Source organism: Tachysurus vachellii, chromosome 20 (assembly GCF_030014155.1).
Source record: "Tachysurus vachellii isolate PV-2020 chromosome 20, HZAU_Pvac_v1, whole genome shotgun sequence".
Classification (NCBI taxonomy): domain Eukaryota; kingdom Metazoa; phylum Chordata; class Actinopteri; order Siluriformes; family Bagridae; genus Tachysurus; species Tachysurus vachellii.
Window position 1 is genome coordinate 5,610,133 of NC_083479.1, and position 22,393 is coordinate 5,632,525.

Below are 22,393 nucleotides of genomic sequence, written 5' to 3' on the forward strand. Positions count from 1 at the left end.
ATAAAATAAACACAATCTCCTCTTAATATACTGCCAGTGAGATTTTACATATATAAATACATATATAAAGTGTGTGTGTGTAAGAAATGTGCAGACATGTAGAAGGAATCGGTAGAAAAGCTGTTCATCTGTGTAGAGTGTAGGAATTTACACTAGTCTAATGCTGCCACCTAGTGGTCACATTAACTACATTACAACGTCTAGCTCAAAGTTGCTGAGTGATGCCATATTTAACAAAAACAGAAGTGAATAAAAGGTCTATGGTTATTATTAATATTACTATAAAGTACTTTATTATTGTCCTCAGTGGGAGAAGAAGCTCAGAAGAAGCTGCTCATGTTATTCAACTCTGTACTTAAACAAACCCAGCACATGCTTCATCATCCTTGTGATAATATCAGCTAGCCAGCAGGGGGCAGCATTAGCACACACAACCTGTGCAAGAACAATATCATAGTAATGAATAATTAATAAAAAACAAATAAATGCTTCATTAATAACTTTATTTAGGTATCAATACAGTCTGCAGGTTTATTTGTATTTTCAACAGGAACATTTGTTCATACACTCATCACACACATGAACAAAACAACCAGTTCAACAGGAATTCCTACACACAGCACAGCAATCTCTGGTCATGTCTAAAGGGTTTGATTTATGTAGACAATGAATTTTTCCTTTGAATCAAATAACACTCATCGTCATCATAACTCAATTCATTTGTCTCTTACAGGGATTTATTAAGAAAAAAACAAACAAAAAAACAAACAAAAACAATAGTTCATCCTACTAGAGTCTGATTTTAAATAAACTAGCATATGTGCGAATTAAGAATCTCCTAGTGTCAGGACAATGACATCAAACATGCACTGACTCAAAGGGATGTACACATATTACCACTTAGGCAAGAAACTAGTGTTTCATTTCACACACACACACACACACACACACACACACACACACACACACACACACACACACACACACACACACACACCTCCTATTTTCAGTGAATACATTGGTATGAAAAAATATGAGGTGGGAGTGGAGTGTCTAAAAACAGCATTTTCCATTTTCTACATTCATGCTTTATCCTCACACACACACACACTCATACACACACAGACAGATATACACATTCCTCAGATTACACATATACAGTATGTACAGGAAACAGGATTTAAAATATTGCACTTACTGGCCCATTGCAGCCCACATGTGTGCAGGATGCAGAATTTAAACGACTAGAATATAAGATACCAATCTCTAAATATAGATGTCACAATTTCATGCAAGTGTAATGCTAAACGCTGCAGAAAACAGCTGTACTGATTAAACATCAGCAGTGCATAAGGACTGTTTAACATTACACACACTGGCCTACTCGCTTCGGATACAATAAATAGAACTGGTTTGCTGCGTTTTTTCTATTAGTTCACGTCACACACAAACGAGAGGAGACACAAAGCACATTGGACACAAATCTAACGTCAGGGCTACGTTTCTATTTATTTTCTATAAAGAGAGGAAGTGCAGTGCGATTCTGAACGGCACGCAGTCGATGGGAACAGAAACGTCTGCGTATAGGTGGAGAATTAGGAGCAGAAGAATCGACAAGCTGTTATTTAGAATTATTAAAAGAAGGGGAAAAAAAATAGATTTGCTGTATGAAATATCGATCGTCCGAGTGACGGTGCTGAAATAGATTCCTGCTCTTTCACAAGGCTCACTTTTCAACGAGGCAGCGTGAAGAAAGAGAAAGAACATCTTGCTTTTAAACAATCCAATCATTTTATATGTTAAAAAATAAATAAATAAAGAGCCACTCATGATAGAAGGATGAAATAAGATGGGAGAAAGCTGGGAAATGAAACAAGGCACCACTTCCTGCTCTAAGTGGCTGCGTTGATAGAGAAATGGGGGAAAAACACTGAATAAACAGATTACAGAAGGAAGATAAATCACTAGAGCTCTAAGGTTGTTTTTTTTTTCTAGAGCTTTGCTCCACACCTGATTCTCTATGACTCGGGTAACCTGCTCGTAAAGCTGTACTGCGACTCTAAACAACCTGAAGTGTACAATAGTACAATAGTTGTGAGGAACTACAACAAAGGAGCAGCTTTTCTGGCAGAAAAAATATTCTATTTTTTTTTAATTCAATTAAAACACCATACATTTTTTCCCCCAGACATTTCATTGGACACTAAAATCTAACTCTCTACTACAGACTTGCTTTTTCCTCCTTTTCAAATAATTAGAATCATTTCTGTTTTGCAGCTAACTAATAAAAAATAGAATTGCAACCGCTGTTTTTAAATTATTTTACTATATATTTTTATATATATTTATATATATATATATATAAGCATCACTACTGTTTACCTGACACCGTCAGTAAACATAAACATGGTCATATACATGGTTGTGTTTGAGATGTGGTGATGTGATCAGCTGGAGCACGAAGCTGCAGCAGCGTTCACACTGAACTCGTTATGAACAGTGAGGGTCAACAGTCAGGTTCTAGCAGAGGCTCAGGACTGATGGACAATAAGCTGTAATGCCAACTGAATTACTAATGCTAATATAGACAGAGCTTTCGGTCACTAAAGTGGTGAGGCATTTCTAACAGTATTTTCACCTTTTCTCCTAAATTATTTCTATTCTATTCCATTCTGGGATGTTAAGTGAAGTGTCACATGACCCTCAACATGCTTTCTCTGAACAATGAGATTCAGCTTGTTTTATCCAGGAGCTGCAATGTTAAAGGTTTTATGCCTCGGCCTAAAGAAGCCCAAGCACTGGATACACACACACGCACACACACACAGCTCTGAAGCACTAACATGCACAGTTGGGTTGTTGTAATGGTGGCGGGTTGTCTGTTAGCCTGGCGTTGCCCTGCGTTCCCGTGGTAACTGCAGGATCAGTCTCTAGGCTCTCGGACATTTTGTCACAGATGATATCGACAAGGCGCTCAAATGTTTGCTTCACGTTGATGTTATCCTTTGCGCTCGTCTCGAAGAATTCGAAGCCTTGGAGACACAAAACCCATAAACATTAATTCACAGAGAGGCAGCAGATGAGTGTAAACACACAAGTACACAAGCTAATCACAGCAGTAGGAGATAAATAAGCGAGGCCATGTCTCTGGGTCTCTCACATTTATTCATCTGGCAAACTGACACAGTGCTGCATTGAACACAATGTCGTCGTCTTTTAGAAGCAAACGTCGGCACAAACTGGAACTAACAAACTCTGTGGTTTTGTTCTACTTTATTTCTCGTGTCTGGAGCATTAACCTTGAGGACAATAAAAGGCACTGCATCATCATTATAGCAAACGACAATGTCACTGAGATCCACACAGAAGAAGAGATTACACTAACTATGTTCTTTCTCTTTCTATAACCAGATCATATCAGCTGCAGCTACATCACTGAAAAAACCTGTTCAGTCTTGCACTCTCTCAGCCTCGCTCTTTTAGCCTCTCTCCCTCAGTGCCTCTCTCTCAGCCTCACTGCCTCTCTCTCAGCCTCACGTTTGCTCAGCCTCGCTCTCGGCCTCGCCCTGTCGCTGCCTCGCTCTCGGCCTCGCCCTGTCGCTGCCTCGCTCTCGCCCTGTCGCTGCCTCGCTCTCGGCCTGTCGCTGCCTCGCTCTCGGCCTGCCGCTGCCTCGCTCTCGGCCTGCCGCTGCCTCGCTCTCGGCCTGCCGCTGCCTCGCTCTCGGCCTGTCGCTGCCTCGCTCTCGGCCTGTCGCTGCCTCGCTCTCGGCCTGTCGCTGCCTCGCTCTCGCCCTGTCGCTGCCTCGCTCTCGGCCTGTCGCTGCCTCGCTCTCGGCCTGTCGCTGCCTCGCTCTCGGCCTGTCTCTGTGTTGCTCTCGGCTCTATTTCAGCCTCTCTGTCTATAATTATTGGCTCTTGATCAATTGTTGTCAACAAGAAGCGATTTATTTGACAAAACGACAAAAGTAAGGAAGCACAACACTCTCACCATTATATTTTCTGGCCTTTAGACAGTGAAATTAGTTTTGTTTTTCTCCACACTGATGGCAAGGAGCTGTTAATGAGTGCTTGGTGTCATCTAATCAGATGTGTTTAATTATCGCCTGAGCTGTGAGGTGAAAGCAAATGCTTCATCTGCTTTAATTTATGCACAGTGAAGGTATGCGGCGTTCACCTAAAGTGTTTTTGGTGCCGAATAAAATTCGAGCTGCAAAATGAGCTGCGTTCTGTTATATTACATCCAGTCCCAGTCCTCTACCACACACTTGGGTATTTTCCCACTGGGTACACTGGAAACATCAGCGGGTGTAGTTTTATACATTCCTGCTCTATATGACCTGTTTACTAAATGAGAGGTGAGAATTACTTCACATACACTATGACTTCAGTCTGATTAATAATTAATTACTGCTACTTTTCAGCACCTTTCCGTGAAATGATCTGATATTTTTTTTAAAATGAACGAAGGTTTAGAATGAAGGTTTAAAATGAACGGACTTACCGAGCTGTTCAGCCAGCAGTCTGCCGCTCTCTACAGACACAACTCTCTCCTCCTCCATGTCACACTTATTACCAGCCAGGATGACTTGTGCATTGTCCCAGGAGTAAGTCTTTATCTGGGTCGACCTGGAAACAAGTACAACACTATGTGTTTTATTCCATTCGTCATAAACTGATGTTACAGCCACAGGCACCGTGAGAGCTGAACATCAGGAGATCCTCACAGGAGCCAATAAAATCATACCAGGTGACCTCATTCAAGGACATGGTGTGTATTCATCTCAAAGAATTACTAGCTTACATAAACAGCACAGCGAAATAAAAACGCTTTACATCCGCAATCCTCTCTGGAGAATCCTTTTTGGCTAAACGTGCTCTAAAGAACATTTTGTACACACCTTCCTCATGTCTAGGCTGCTCGCTTCAGTAACCGGTGCCATAGCAACAGCCTGGAGCCAGTTTGTGTGTGTGTGTGTGTTTGGTTCCTAATGCAGGCATTGTTGAAAAGATATTTAGCACTAAACAATGTCATTTCAGCATGGAAGAAAAAGTAGCTGATGAACAACTGAGAAACTCCCGTGATCTTGCTTTTCCATTTATAAGGGTAATTAGATTTGCCCTGAAAAGCAATAAGTTAATCAGTTAAATAAATAGTTTTTGTCCATTCTTTTGATTTATATTAACAGTCATATTGGCGTTTCAGCAAATAAAAGCTTTATTTATATTTAAATGTAAACCAAATGCATGTCACTGTGCTGTGACGTACATCAATGCTGCAAGTGTTTATTCTGAACCCCACCACCTGCTGCACCACAGATCTCCATCACACCCACATGTGGACCATCCACAAGCTGTCTGTCTGAGACACACAAATATCTAGAAAGCCTTTGATTAAGATTTGACTTCACTGGAAACTGCTGCTTCATGACAATGTGTACAATATGTATATTTTATGTTAGCTACCATTTTTAGCCTTGAAATATGGCTTCTGTGCCAATGAAACCATGGGACATGATTGATGATTTGTCAGTGTAGAGCAAACACACTGCTTCTGCAATAGGTTAGCAATTCTGTCGCAATCGGTCACTTCTACTTCCTCAGCATATTATAATGCCCCTCTTTAGCCTCTCTGCTGTCTAATTAAATCACCATCCGCTCCCTAACCTCAGCCAAATAACCCATCAGGGCAGATCAATAAAGCTTTGCACGACTCCTTCAGAATGAACCGACCGGATGGGTCCGTCTGGGTCTGAAGTACTTTCTCCTTAAAGAAATATAACTGAACGCCATGAAATATTAACACCCCGGCTGCTCTTCAAAACGGCGGACCTCCCTTTATTCTCTTCATCTAAAATGTCACATGCGTCAGTGCTAAAAGTTCATGAAAGAAGGACTTCTACATTCACACCTTCATTCAGCTTCCTGGTCTGTACATGCTGATCTCATGTGGTATGGAGCTGATATTATCAACCCTTTTTCTACATACGTTACCAGCTTAACATTTACATTTCTTATCACTTGTGCTAATTAAGATTTTTCCACTGCTGTGAATGAAAGGCATGTTTTTATTCATCCTTCTCACTGCTGTCACTGACGTTTATATTAGGAAAAAGGTTTGTTGTCAGCAGACAATGACTCACTTACCTCCACAAAATACACAGCACTTTTCATCCTGACAAGGACACACACACACACACACACACACACACACAGTCATTTAGAGAAAGAAGTGGACCTGAGCCTCACCAGTCCTGCACCGCTCCGAACGACTCCTCATTGGTAATGTCATACATGAGGATGAAGCCCATGGCACCGCGGTAGTAGGCTGTTGTGATAGTCCTGTAGCGCTCCTGTCCTGCCGTATCCTACAATACACACACACACACACACACCATAATATATCAGCTTGAGATGTGATGTACAATCATTGCTCACTTTATAATAAACGCCTGCTCATTTATACAATTCATCAATTAAACTGAAAGAAGGAACATGCATTAAATACTTAAGGTCATAAGCTTCAGATAAAGTTCACGTCAAACGTCAGACTCGGATTGTCGTGACTAGGGCCGTGGTGTTGTGGTTGTTGTGACAGACCAACAACCATTTGAGTCTTGATTTCCAGGGATGATACAGAAATGCTAGACATCACAGTACAGGAGTCAGATGGAATTTGGTCAATATATTTTCCAATAGGATTCATACGTTTTTACACGTAAACCGATTTGTCCTGCTGTAAAACAGTTGGTTTGGTTACTATGAGGATGTCGGGTTCAGACTAGAACCAGCTTTTTGCCAATACTCCGAGTTCTGAGATATAGTACAATAGGATTTGAGAAATAAGAGAAGATTTTTCAAACGTGAACACAGTGAATCACCGTATCTGCAAATAAGTACCAAAAAAAAACACAAATGAAGAATGAATGATATCTACAGTTACATATGGCTTATATCTTCCTACAGACTGCACTCAGACGGACGTAAAAAATACACCACCTGTTACCATGGAAATTGAGGCATAGCAACAGGAAGTAGCAAAAGAGCTGGACAAAGACGTGACATGGATGTGGGAGTCAAAATGATGTCAAATGAACTGGCTGATTAAGACCTTTGTGGTATTGTCACACAGCACAGTTGGCTTTAATTAATGATGGTGAAATCCCTCGAGATGGCTCTCTGTTTATTAGTGCAGCAACATACTAAATGCTAGATTTACTCTGTGTAATGTTAGGTCGTGTCACATGTTGGTATACGAGCACTGATACACAATAACAGTATCAGTACTTTAAATAGACCTTTTCTCTCTCCCTCGGACTCTGACACTGAAATCATGACACATGAGTGAACAAAACTGCTGACAGAAACAGAATGCAAAAGTTATCAGTAAATAAATAGATTTTGTTATAGATCTTCTGGTAGTTCCCAGAATATCAAAATCTACAAAAGGCGGTAGAGGGTTTTTGTATTTAGCTCCCAAACTTTTTGGAATAGTCTTCCTGATAGTGTTCGGGGCTCAGACACACGTTCCAAGTGTAAAATGTAGATTATGCTTTCTAATATTAATAACAGCAGCTACATTAATCCCTCTCCACTGCTCCTCTTTCTACCCATCCTGAGGCCTCCAGAATCTGTACCAGCTCCGATTGTCTTCCGATCTTGGACCTCCACTGAGATGAGGCCGACTCGGTGAGGATCCTGGAGCATCTAGAGATTTACCAGCTCCAGTTAGACTCTGCTATACTAAGGAGAGATGCCAACTCCATGTGGTCTTTTAGGACAACAACCTCCTCATTAACAAAACATTTGTCAGACTGTATATTTATAAATCACACCCTCCAGTGTCACCCATATGAGGATGGGTTCCCCTTTGAGTCTGGTTCCTCTCAAGGTTTCTTCCTTCACCATTCAGGGAAGTTTTTCCTTGCCACTGCCACCTCAGACTTGCTCATTGGGGATAAATACAAACACATTTAAATACATCTAATATTAATCATGAATTTTGTATCATATTGATCTTTATATTCTTCTTTATAATAACCTTTTGTTCTGTGTTTATGTTCTGTAAAGCTGCTTTGAGACGATGTCAATAGTTAAAAGCGCTATACAAATAAATTTGAATTGAATTGAATCTCCTGATAAAAAGCCGGCCATGTCCACACACGGGCCGGTCTTTCATTATTAAATCAAGACCAGATAAAGAAGATAAAGATGGTTCTGGAACAGGTTTAGGCCCTATAGTGTCAGTGAAGGGAATTCTATCATATATAATCCTATACAATTTTGTGGCAGCAGTTCAGTGTAAGAGCCTCACGTGGGGTCAGGGTCCGTTGTCCACACACTATTGGATGTATAATGTATGAAAAAAGATAATAAAAATGCTTAAATACAATGGAGATTAATTCTAATAAAACAAACAAACAAAAAAGGCCTCACTAACGGGTCAAAGGATGAAAGTAAAATGTTCTTAACAGCTTGCTGTCTGACTAACAGTGCAATGTAAGATGCAGCAGACCGTGACGAAGTAATAATTTTCTCAGTCAAGCCACAGAGGAGTGTTTCTTATCTCAAAGTGACAGCAAGGGCATGCACACACACACACACACACACACACACACACACACACACACACACACACACACACACACACACACACACACACACACACAGAGAGCAAACAAGTGCCAACACACAGACAGACAGAGACACTCACTCTTGCACTCTCTCTCTCTCTCTCTCTCTCTCTCCCTCAGACAGACTCTCTCTCTCTCTCTCTCTGACACACACACAATTTATCCACCACTTACACAGCAATTGCTTGTCCACAGACAGACAGACAGACAGACAGACAGACACCCCCAGATAGACACACAGACTGAGAAACAGACATATACAGAAATCTCAGACAACATTCTCTTTTGAGTTTATCTTTGAAATAACAAATAAATCTTTAAAACTCAGATACTTAACTTTAAGCAAATATTTCATTCACTGAATTCATAACGGCTTTAAACCCAGCTGTATTTTTTAAAAGAATTTTTAAAAAAAATGTTTTTGTATCTAAAGTCCTGTTAGGTTGATGAAGGTTTTGTGAGAGTGCTGAGACACAAAGGTCTCAAAGGAAAGACAAAAGGGAACCTCATCCTCATTTGGGTGACATTGGACAGTAAATAATAGTCAATGTAAATAATGTCCTTTCTTCAACGGTTTGTAGTTGAGTGAATTAAAAGTCAGCGCAATTTACGAGTTCACTGCAGACCCAACACTAATTCCTTCCTGCTAAAGTCTTCAAACGATCGCTGCTGAAGGCCGAGCACGAAGCTGACCGACACAACAGCAACTCAAAGACGGTGCGTCTCCAGGCAGTCCTATCCACAGCAATGTCATGATTTGCTTCCCTGTGATTAAAAATGCATCCATATAACTCTTTTCTTTGTGTGATTACATGTCTGGTGATTACATGGTGCCATCTGATCATCTATTCTAGCTGACTGCATTACCGTTATTTACTTGTTTTTAAACAGCTTTCATAAGACAGATGGTGGTTTCTCTCTGTGTCAGCGTTGAAGGAGAGAACAGGAAGACGTATGTGATGTTCATTTCCTGTAGAACGTGGTGCGGTAATTAAGGTAATGAAAGCTGAATTAATGAATGCGTGGAACTTAGCCTAAGAGACCCTTCATCCAACCCCCACAACCCCAACCCCCATGTGGTTTTATTGATTCCTTCACCCTTTCTCCATTCATTGGGCCAATAAATTACAGTCGGACGATGCAAATGCACATCACTGTGACAGGATGACGCTTCCCCAGCAAACTGTGCCCTGAGAACCGGGGCACAGGAAGAATGAAACAAGGAAATCGTTTTAATGAGGGTTTTAAAGGTAGCTTCAATCATGAGACATAAAGGCAGCTCAGTTTGCATGATATTATTCGTTGTGGTTCAGTAAACATCACTGGAGTAAACAATGTGCGAGTGATGATTAAATCTAGCACACCAGATTGATTGTTCGAGAACTGCTGTAGTATAAAAAAAAAGAAAAAGAAAACAGAGCAGCACCATGGACAGCTCTTCGGGGTCATAGATATGGAACAACACAGAAGCATTGTAGCATCTGAGCACATCACAGCTAGAGAAGAAAAAAAAACAAAACAGGAAAGGGCAGAATTATAGGTCACTGCTAAAAATTGCAAACAGGAAGGAAGAGGAAAAGAAATGTAGCAGCTGATGCTTCGGTGGCAACATAGACAAAAATATCTGCAACAGACCCAGAGATATATACAGAAATAGAGCAGTAAAACTGTATGCACCATTATTATAATGTTACAAAATTTTCGGTTCAGACTTTACGGCTCTGAATAAGGATTTGGTTTAACCATTTTTACTTTAACCAAACCTGCTAACTGCGATCATTTCTAATGTGTGTTAATTGTGTTATTCAAGCTTGTGTGTGATATAACATGTTGATTTGATTCACTGAGTCTGAGCATTAAGGAAGGCAGGAGAATACAGTAGCTCGCAAGGACACTTCGGTAGATAAAGTTAAATGCTCCGGTTATGAAGAATTCTAAGGCAATTCGGCAAAAATACGTGGGCTGCAGGATGAAAGCAGCTAGAAGCAAATCAATACATTGTTTATTGTATCTGTGGACTACTCTTGCATCTCATCAGGAATTAGTATTTATAATTTTTTTTTCTAATACCAATATTTAGCCCAGATTAATGAATACAAGCAGAACTAAAGTGTGTCTAGGATTGAAACAGCCACAATTGGAGAAAACGGCTCTAAATCCATAACATCATCTTGTTTACCCTGAGCAAGCCGGTGTCCGAGTGTGTTTGAGTTGGATTTGTTGTACTGACAACAAGTGTGACCAAAAATAAAAAAACTGGACCATGTCAGATATTCTAAAAACCCAATGCAGCTACTCAGTAATCCAGAGACAAAGCCCAGAAATCTCCACACGTCCTAGTCGGTCTGTTTACAAAGTTGACTGGCACAGATGTCTGCATCTGATGTAGTTTAAGAGCTCTAACATCATTATGTAAACTGGCTCAAATGGTAAAGTGGAATCTCTACCGTTCACGAGTCGCACGTGAGTACAGCTATCGTAGATACTCAGTACAAATGGAATCCTGCGCTTGTGATGTTGCCAATTCCAGTAGATTTCATGTCACTAATTTAGAAAAAAAAAAAAAATCACCCTCTGATCTAGCATGAGGATGTGTGTTTGATAGAGACTACAAAGCACTTCTGACTGTACTATGGGCCCTGAAAATGTCCTGCTTACTGGAACAGAGTTTAAAATGCCATTTGTTTCTGTCAGGGCTAGGAGGAAATCAGCACTGGACTACTCATCAGCCCCCACTAGTCACATGATCACAACACTCACGTCACATGCCCCAAACACCTTCACCTGTGTCCCGCTTCGCTCTGATAAGCACCGCTGCCATTAAGAGTGAGGTACTCAGGATTTTCATTTTAGGGTTTTCTGGGTTGTCAGTAAGAATACATGGCGGAAGCAAGGGATGCACCTTCTGCAGCACATTTGTTCAAATTAATGATTTTTCTTTACAATAAAACAAGCTCATTGCCTACGTACAAATACGGCAGCATTGTACAAGTGCGATATAACATGTAACGATAAAGTAACAGTGGCTTCATAAATTGATTTAAAAGCATAATGTATCTGATGCACATTCTTTGTTATTCATTTGGAGGAAGGTTACATATCCTTATTGAAACTAAAGTGAAGAATTTAACTCACTGGACATTGTAATTAAGACTTATCCAATCGTAGTTCTGACTTTTTCAGGAAGAGTTGAGTTGAGGGTTGAGGAAACAGTACCAAGTTCCTGTTTTTCTTTAGCTTCATGTCACGTCCTGTTTGTTGCTCTGCCTCGTCTCAGGCCTGTATGTTGGTTACTGCCACACTTTGTAAATAAATGGCTACACTTGCTTCCGCTGCGTCTACATTTACCAGTGTCCGAGCTCGTCGAGTGCCGGTTTCAAAACCATATTTTTACAGAGCAAATGACAGAACTATGGGGGGAAACCAGAAATCTCACTAATGAATGGAGGAATGAATTGCAGAGCTCAGCTCTTTCCCCTCTCCTCCCCTCTCTAGCTCTTCTATGTCTCCCAGCAGGGCTGCTGGTTGAAGGAGACAGAGCAAAAATAGCTCAAGATGAACAGTCAGGTCATCAGTCATGGCACTGCCTCGAGCCACAAAGCACAAGTCTGGGTGAGTGAAGTGGGAGCGAGGGGCAGTTGAGGTTGGAGATCTTGGAACATATGATGTGGTCATGCTAGCATATGATGCATTTTAATCCTCTGTTTAGTAACTGTTTGTGTGTATAATTAAAATGCGTCATCTCTTGGTTTGGTATACACCAAACTTGCACTTGCTCACTTGTCTAGAATATGCTGAAGCATTGATGACTCATCTGTCCGCATCAGGGTTTTTTCCCCGTTGTAGACTGTCTGTATAGCTCTTCAGTTTTACTTACAGTTCACAAAAAAGTTCAAGCATCACAGATATTAACTGAAAGTGGCCAGTTAATATCTATGATGCTTGTACTTTTGTCCTAATCTCTTTACTGACTAGTTTATATTTTCCTCTTGCATCTTGATATACAATCAAGGTCAAGCTGACGGTGCAGCAGTAACACGCAGCCCGAATGTTGCACGAATCCAAAGTGTTGCTATTTCGGTCTTTAGCCCAGGTTTTTCACAGTCACATGGACATCGGAGAAACCGGTGTTCATGTCTACAATCATCAGACACTAATACAGTGAACAGCCAGTCATGATGATCTGCTGCAATCACAGAGCCAAGCAATCTCAGGACTGTTTTGAGCACAGTGACTGGCACATGTTCAGAGAGGCTGAAACCAATGGCAACTTCACTAACTTGGTGACCAGTGACCAGCTACAGTAAGTGCACTGATCTTCAGATCAGGTGACAAGTTGACCCAAAGACCAGCAAGGACAAATCTGTTTTGCAAAGCACGACAATTCTATTTAAGAAAAATCTGACAACCTCAGAAGTGAGAACTTATTTTTTTTTTTTTTGAGAAAAATCGACTCTGAATACAGAGAACTTCCTGCATGTAAGCACTGACATGACATTTGAAAAAATTTCACAGAATTCGACTATGACAAGATCTGTCTAATAACCCAAGCAGTGAAAATGATTTGGAGACACATACGGCACAGACAGCTCAGTGTGATTCAGATGGGTGACAGGCTCAGGCAAGGCGCACATTGATAAAAATCCGAAAGATTTTAAACGGCATATTGTGATTAGATCAGTAAAGGGGATGAGCGCTGGATTTTATTAAACAGTAACATTTGGTGAGCGGTGAAAAGATGCGGTGACCCTGGTGGCTAAGGTGTTGGATAACCAATTGAAAGTTGTACGTTTGAATCCCAGGTCCACCAAGCTGCCACTGCTGGGCCCCTGAGCAAGGCCCTTAGCCCTCAATTGCAAAAAAAAGGAGATACAATGTAAGTCGCTCTGGACAAGAGCGTCTGCCGAATGCCATAAATGAGCAGACATTGAGCTCTACATTATTACTAAAAGTTCTCTCAACATGTCTACAATACAACATCCACAAGCCCAAAACAGTGACTAGTGCACGGCCTGAAGCTCTCCTCACCCAGAGCAATAACTCACCAATCTTGGTTTGTGTTGCAGAAGGCGACATGTAGCTAAATGTCAGATCTAGACAGATGGCCTGCAAATGGTGCCTCGTTAAGACAATGTTTTGAAATCAGAGAGAAATGAAGCTGCACGTTGCTAAACGAGTGATCATCTCCAAACATTATTTCAGCACAAATCAAGCTGGATGTGTGTTTGATACGCTGGAACGAAAGATGTGGAGCAGCTGTTTGTCTCAGATGTGAGGCTGTGATGCGCACATCTGGCTGAAACGACGATGTAGGAGACGGGCTCATAAATACGCTGTTCATAAAGCTGTCTGCTATGACCACATACTGAAAGGGACTCGCCAGGACACATTTCACTCACACTCATACCTGAATCAGAGGCAGTGTGTGTTAAAATAAATCATTAATATCTGCTGCTGTGTGAAGATTTGCTGCACAAATAACAAATCGATGAGCCTCGTTCAGTATCTTTACATTATATTTCACTGCATAACAAAATCATAGCTTTAATACTGGGTTTGTATTCCCTAGTTTCATTTAACTAAGGATTCAAAACTTGAAAGCTCTTTTATATGTTAACTGACTGCTAGAAGTCATTAGCTGTTAACCGATTAAGCGATGAAGAGGAGTGCTGAAAAAGCGAAGAATAAATGCTGGCCTATCACCTGAACTCTTGCCAGCACCACGGCTGTTTGTGGACGTGTCCGAGAGAGTAAAAAAGTGCGTCTAGCTACTAGTGAAAAAGACAGTACATCACAGCGCTAGCCAAGGAGCTCACATATGCATAGAGGGAGGATGGACTGGTGAGCATTCACCCTCTTTTGGCTTGGTAGCTGGAACTGGCAGGTTACCAAATTAGAGAGAAAATAAAATGTGGGGGAAAAAGAACAGCTTGATGTAGCAGATGTGGCAGTAACGTTTCATTTACCTCTCATTATTAGCTCAAGTTACAAACAAATGCTAATTCAAAATTCTGGGGCTGGTTTGGCATTTAGACACTTTAAAACAACAAAATAGAAAAATTTAAAATCTCTAGCGGCGTGTTGCTTTTGAGATTTTGTCGTCGGACACATTAAATTATGTATCTGTATGTAAGCTGCGTGTAAAAAAAATGTAGCCTGTTGTTTATGAGAAATTCAATCAAAGCTAAATATCTTTCTTTGTAAAGAAATATACACATATATACATGTGCTGGTGTGCAGTCTGGTATGACTCACTGGCTGACAAAACCTGCCATAAAGACAACCGAGGCACAAAGCTGCTACTGAGCATGCACTGTCGAGGAGGATTTTGTCTAGAGGAATAGCTACGGTTACAAGTAAATTAAATTTAAATGTAACTAAATTAACTAGTGACATTTATTGAACAATTTCTTATTGGTGTTTCCAATCAGGTTTTCATTACCAACCCTAAAATCGAAGACGGGTGAAAATGAAGTGTGTGGATGATCTCTGATAATAAGCCTCCAAGCAGGACATGCTCTCGATTAAAAGTCTTCTGGACATCCAATCAGATTTATGTCTCGGCAAATGATGTTACAGCAAGTCATCCATTTAGTCATCCCGGAATCCATTTAGTGATTCGCGCTGAGCTCAGGCCGCAACCCTTTCCACATGGATTAGTCAGGCTGGTGGGAAAAGACACGGAATCGGTTCCACAATATCAGCTCGCGCTTGTGCACAGCGAGGCATGTTGCGAATCAAGGCCTGCTCTGTGACGTCTTCAGTACGATGTCTCAAAAGGAATGAATTTCCTATGGAACCACGCTAGGGCTTGAATTCAAATAATGCTTGTTGACGAGAATTTTCTGTCGTCCGGCTCATTTTAATTAACTAATTGCTTTATTTCAAGTCTATTTGACTTGTAGCACAATTAGCAGCCGTGATATTTTATAGTCAACAAATGCCTATATGAATACTAAGTAATAAATCGCATGCACAGAAAAAAGTGTTAATGTGGGCAGATTTTATGTATTATATAAATATTACGTATAGGTAAGCTAAAAATATAACATTTCTCAGCAGGGTCGTCACAGTAGATCAGGGGTGGCCAACCAGTCAGAGACCAAGAGCCACATTTTTTACTGTGTTACCGCAAAGAGCCACATCATACACATGGGCAAACATGAATATCACCTTTTTTCCCTGCCATTTGGAGAGCGAACTTGACACAAATTGTTTACTCAAATGATTTTGCTCCTACTGGGAAACTTTGAGCTATTTTCATCCCACTAACATGCGCGTTTGACGAAAATACCGTACGGAACTCAAGCAACGCGAACACGCACGTTAAAAAGACACAAATACAAACTTCGATATGAACGTAAGAGCCGCATGAAACCGGGCAAAGAGCCGCATGTGGCTCGGGAGCCGCGAGTTGACCACCCCTGCAGTAGATCATTCAAACCAATGCAACCTCCCGTATTCATGCAGGCTTGGGCCATGCACTGCGAGTTTCCCCTGCCCGGGAATCGAACCCAATTAATTCCCAACCACCACGGCAAGCTCTCTGCTGTCATACAGCAGCTAATAATGAGAGAAAAGGAACGCTTCAAGTGCAGCTGCTGCATCTTTTCAAGCTGCGGCACAGTGCGGTGTAACACTTCCAAAGGAAAGCCACTAAATACGTGAATACGTGATCTTCAGACACCTGTGATAGGTGTCACTGTGATAGACGGGGACAAAGAGGACGCCATCATGCTCTCAACTACATTTTGGAGCAGTTCATACACATCTCATCCGAACACAGCTATCAAGCTACACTGGATACTTATTAGTTCAGTCGAGGTATTTTTTAAGGCTTTTCGCACTGCACTTAACCTTGATTTATCCTCGTTTTAAACCTACTTTTAATCCTGGGTAGAGGAATGTTTCACACTTACAATATAGAGGCAGGATTATAATGCTGCTTTTCACCAAGGGGAATAAAACCTTGCCTGTACCCTTCTGTGGCATTAAATCTGTTCCAAACCTGTATCATTTAAAACAATGTGGTGTTACAGCTAGATGCTTAGAATCAGACACCCAACCAGAGTGAATTCTGTTTATTTCATTTATACAGCTGATTAGGGGCCTTCCGCAAGGGGCCAAGCAGTGGCAGTTTGGTGGTCATGGGATTCAAACTAATAACCTTCTCAATCACTAGTTCACTGACTTAACGACTGAGCCATCTTATCCACCCATTCCCGTCCTGCAAAAGACAACAATACCTGCTCAGGTGCAAAACAGTACACCTGTCCTTTTACTCACTGACGAGAAAGTGAGAGAAAAGCCTTTATTTAAAGTTGTCACATGCTGTGTTTGATCCAGTCATGGCTGGTGACAGTCAACAGTAAACATGTAAATAAGAAAAACATGACCTAAAAAGGGCAAAATGTCTCTGTCTCTACATGACCTAAAAGTTTGACCTGCCTCTTTTTATTTGACCTAAAAGTGCTACCAGCCTCTTTCTCTACATGACCTAAAGGTGTGACCTGCCTCTTTTTATTTGACCTAAATATGTGGCCTGCCTCTTTCTCCACATGACCTAAAAGTGTGACCTGCCTCTTCCTCTACATGACCTAAAAGTAGTGTGACCTGCCTCTTCCTCTACATGACCTAAAAGTAGTGTGACCTGCCTCTTCCTCTACATGACCTAAAAGTAGTGTGACCTGCCTCTTCCTCTACATGACCTAAAAGTAGTGTGACCTGCCTCTTCCTCTACATGACCTAAAAGTAGTGTGACCTGCCTCTTCCTCTACACGACCTAAAAGTAGTGTGACCTGCCTCTTCCTCTACATGACCTAAAAGTAGTGTGACCTGCCTCTTCCTCTACATGACCTAAAAGTAGTGCGACCTGCCTCTTCCTCTACATGACCTAAAAGTGTGAACTCTTTCTTCCTCCACGTGAGCACAGTTGTGCTCTGCCACTTCCTCTGTGTGCCCTAAAAGTGTGATCAGTTTCTTACTCCATATGACTCAAGGTGTGATCAGCTTTCATTCTTTATACACACAGAGATAACAGAAGAGACATTGTGAATATGTAATATTACTCACAGGGGATTCAAACAAGGTCACCGCTTACCCAGATCTGCAGCTTGATTCTCTTGTCATTCTTATACACGGTCTTGACTTTGAAATCGATGCCGACTGTGCTGACGAATGCCGACGTGAAGGAGTCGTCAGCGTAACGGAAAAGAAACGACGTTTTGCCCACGCTGCTGTTTCCAATGATCAGCAGTTTGAACATGTAGTCAAAGTTTTGATCGGCGTTCTCCTTCTGCGGCGCAGCCATCTGTGCCAGGAAGACAGACGTGCTTCATTCACTTTCAAATAAACATTCTTCATCTACGCCATTTCATTTGCATCGAATTGTGCCGAACTGCCGTTTATAGCAGTTAGTGAACATAGTGCAGCCGGATGCCAAGGCTAGAATGGCATTAATTAGAGATAAATATAAATTTACTAAACTTTTGCTTCATGGACAGTCACAATATAAATGATTTCTTTATTGATTTTTTTTCATAACAAAATGATATGAAAAGATAAACCTAATATATTAAATATATATCAGATGCCTTGACACTTCTCTAACAAAAACACTCAGACCTTTTCTTGATGGAAAAGCATGTTTAGATTTGAAAACAAAAACCTGAATATGTCGTAAAAAACCTGAAACCGTACAGTAAACCGATATTCTTGCTGATTTAAGTCTTAATGTGACAACAGGCATAGAAATGAGAAACTTTAAATATCATACTTTTCAGAAATACTTTTCTTTCTCTGTCTTCACACTTATTAGATCTGTTTGCACTTTTATCACATATAAAGTATTGTTCATAATGTAGTGGTAATAATAATGAAGAAACAAATTAGCCTTTCTTAAGCCCCAGGAATCTCCCCACTCACTCACACACACACACACACACACACCTCCCCACTCACTCACACACCCATCTCCACACCCACACCCATCTCCACACCCACACCCATCTCCACACCCCCCACCTCCACACACCCACACCCATCTCCACACACCCACCTCCATATACCCACACCCATCTCCACACCCTCACCTCCCCACAAATCTCCACACACCTCCCCACCCATCTCCCCACACACACCCACCTCCACACCCACACCCACACCCATCTCCACACCCCCACCTCCATCCCCACCTCCATATACCCACACCCATCTCCACACCCTCACCTCCCCACAAATCTCCACACACCTCCCCACCCATCTCCACACACCTCCCCACCCATCTCCCCACACACACCCACCTCCACACCCACACCCACCTCCACACCCACCTCCACACACACACACACCTCCACACCCACCTCCACACACACACACACCTCCACACCCACCTCCACCTCCACACACACATATATATCTCCACACACACACACACACATATCTCCACACACACACACATATATATATCTCCACACACACACACACACACACATATATATCTCCACACACACACACACACATACATATATATCTCCACACACACACACACATCTCCACACACACACACACACCTATGTACATCTGTTCTATCTGTAACTGGAGTGTCAAATGGTAAATATAGTATTATTACTGTAACACTATTATAAATAGCTAAATGCTACATGCTGCTGTGAGGAACCATGCTCATGTACATAAGAGAAGGTGACATGAACGTTCCCCACCCCCACCTTACACTACAAATGGGTGTTTGCTATCAGCACTTCTGTATTACAATTAAAAACTAACTGCGTGTTATCGTTTTATTTTCCTTTTTTCTACTCGGAGGGTTGTTGTAATCGTGTAAAACGCGAACGTTACACGTCTTCTCTTCATCTCTACACAGAACGGAAACGTTTTTAATTCAACTGCAGCTCAAAGCCCTAAATAAGGCAGAAATAAGTTACAAATGTAAACGCTCAAACCTGCATAGATCCGTCCTGCCGCATTGCTACAGTGTATTATGGTCCAGAGATGAGGAGAGATGAACAGAGATGAGGAGAGATGAACAGAGATGAGGAGAGATGAACAGAGATGAAGACAGATTCCTGCTGGAGATGTGAGCCCTGTGAGGAGCGGCCGCGCTCGCGCTCTCCTCCACCTCCTTCAGGCTCGAGAGAACGCGCACAGGCGAGCACGCGCTTGGCACGCGACCGAGCCTCTTCGCGATGGTCGCCTGCGTCACTTCCTGCGGACGCAGCACGCTGGGAGGTGCAGTTGTTGTTTGTTTTCAGGCTGCTTAATTCAAACGCCATTAAAACTCTGAATCAGCGTGGTTTATTCTGAAATCTGTAAACACGACATGGAACATAACGAAACCGTACAAACATACTGGAGTTAAATAAATATCCTGCTACGGCTTTGATAAAACAGCAGGTCGAGGAAGAGCACGTGCGCAGTCTCGTGAAGCCTGCAAAATAAGGTCAAATAATTATAGGTATAAAAAAATCATTTTAAAGCAATCTGCTGTTAAAGTAGGCTCAATTCGATTAAGAGGCTGTGATAAAGAGCCACATCAAATTTGCATCCGTAAAACGCTAAAAAAAATATAAATGAATAAAAAAACCGTTTGTGGACTATTTTATTACACAAATTTGCCTATTTAAGACGACCTACTGTATGGACTTCATGCCAGCAAAATCTGTGTTCGGTCCCGAAGGTTACTAAACATTTCTTTTCTACTGTAATGGAGCTTTTGAACAGTTCACACTGTGCGACATTTGGCGCGCGCACACGCACGTGCCGTCAGCTGCAGAAATAATGGCACCCCTTGTCTAAAAAAAAAAAAGATTATATACCTAATCAAAAATATGTAATATTAAAAATAAGACGTGTCACAATTATTAGCACCCTTGCATTTAGAACAAACAATAAGCAATACCTTCAGATCCCCCAGGGTCCTGGGTAGGGACATGTGTTATGATGATATACAGGTGCATCTCAATAAATTAGAATGTGGTGGAAAAGATCATTTATTTCAGTAATTCAACTCAAATAGTGAAACTCGTGTATTATATAAATTCACACATACACACAGACTGAAGTAGTTTTAGTCTTTGGTACTTTTAATTGTGATGATTTTGGCTCACATTTAACAAAAACCCAGCAATTCACTTAATCTCAAAAAAGAACCAGCTAATCAACCTAAAACACCTGCAAAGGTTTCCTGAGCCATCAAAATGGTCTCTCAATTTGGTTCACTAGGCTACACAATCATGGGGAAGACTGCTGATCTGACAGTTGTCCAGAAGACACAGCGTGTCTGTTCACAGAGTGCTGTATCCAAGCATGTTCACAGAAAGTTGAGTGGATGGAAAAAGTGTGGAAGAAAAATATGCCCAACCAACCGAGAGAACCGCAGCATTGAGCGGCTTGTCAAGCAAAATCGATTCAAGGATTTGGGGGAAGTTCACAAGGAATGGACTGAGGCTGGGGTCAATGCATCAAGAGCCACCACACACAGACATGTGAAGGAATTTGGCTACAGTTGTCATATTCCTCTTGTTAAGCCACTCCTGAACCACAGACAACGACAGAGGCGTCTTAGCTGGGCTAAGGAGAAGAAGAACTGGACTCTTAACCAGTTTTCCAAAGTCCTCTTTTCATATGAGATCAAGTTTTGTATTTCATGTCTTAGAGTCTGGAGGAAGGGTGGAGAAGGTCATAGCCCAAGTTATTTGAAGTCCAGTGTTAAGTTTACACAGTCTGTGATAATTTGTCATCTGCTGGTGAGGGTCCACTGTGCTTTTTAAAAACCAGAGTCACTGCACGCATTTACCAAGAATTTATATAAAACACAAGTTTCACTATTTGAGTTGAATTACTGAAATAAATCAACTTTTTCACAACATTCTAATTTATTGAGATGCACCTATATAATATCAGTGTCACAATAAACTTCCCGGAAATAGCATGAACGTTGTGTTTCAAAAATACTTACAAACAGTTTACAAGCAGATGGTGTGGTGTGCAAATTTTGTGTTTTATCTTTAAAATTGTCAAATGCCAATAATTAATTTTTTGTGTTACATATTTACATTTATAGTATTTTGCAGATTTGGTAATAATTGTATTTCATTTTAGAAATTAGAAAATGTTTTAAAATCTAAATAAATATGAATGCATCATGAATTTGTATATTAAAAATATTTTTTTATATATTTTTAAATGTATTATTAACACACATATTGAGCACTGATATTGACCAGCATTCCTTCTACAATTACAAGTATTCCCAATTTAATGTCCAGTGTTTCTTGAACAGACTTCGGGGTGACTGTAACTGACATAAAGTTGTTACTGAAAGTCAGTGAATAGTAAACAAAATTTTTAAAAAGGATTACTACTTTACTGCTGGCAGCTTGTGTGCAAACCTACCATCCCCTCTGCTAATACTGGAACAGGAAAGCCAATTCTATTGTTTTTGATATACACTGAAGATATCTGGGTTTGAGATTGGAAGAATAATTTTACACGATAGATTAGAATTTCAGCTTAATTTAGTGGTATTTACATCTAGATGCATTAAACAAAATGGTAACCAACAGTGTTCAAAATATTGGAAGAATAAAGCTACAACATTCTTTCTGCAAGTCTCTGGAAATGAGTTATAGGGTTGAAGCCTGTTCTTTCAAAAGATATTCCCTCACTTGGTGTTTTGATAACGGTGGTTGAGTCATCTCTAACACATTACTCCTAATATTTTCAACAGCTATTTGAGTTAATAG

General features: G+C 41.0%; 1 protein-coding gene across 1 annotated transcript; it reads right to left on the bottom strand.

The window, feature by feature from the left end:
• Nucleotides 1–486: 486 nt before the first annotated feature.
• Nucleotides 487–19,909, bottom strand: LOC132863257 (ras-related protein Rab-3C-like). Its single transcript, XM_060895981.1, has 5 exons — nt 19,592–19,909; nt 17,731–17,940; nt 6,247–6,365; nt 4,502–4,626; nt 487–3,032 (listed from the first exon to the last, which is right to left on the bottom strand). Exons 1-5 carry the CDS (start codon nt 19,613–19,615, stop codon nt 2,839–2,841), a joined length of 672 nt encoding a protein of 223 aa, XP_060751964.1. The 5' UTR covers nt 19,616–19,909; the 3' UTR covers nt 487–2,838.
• Between the last annotated feature and the right edge of the window lie 2,484 nt (nt 19,910–22,393).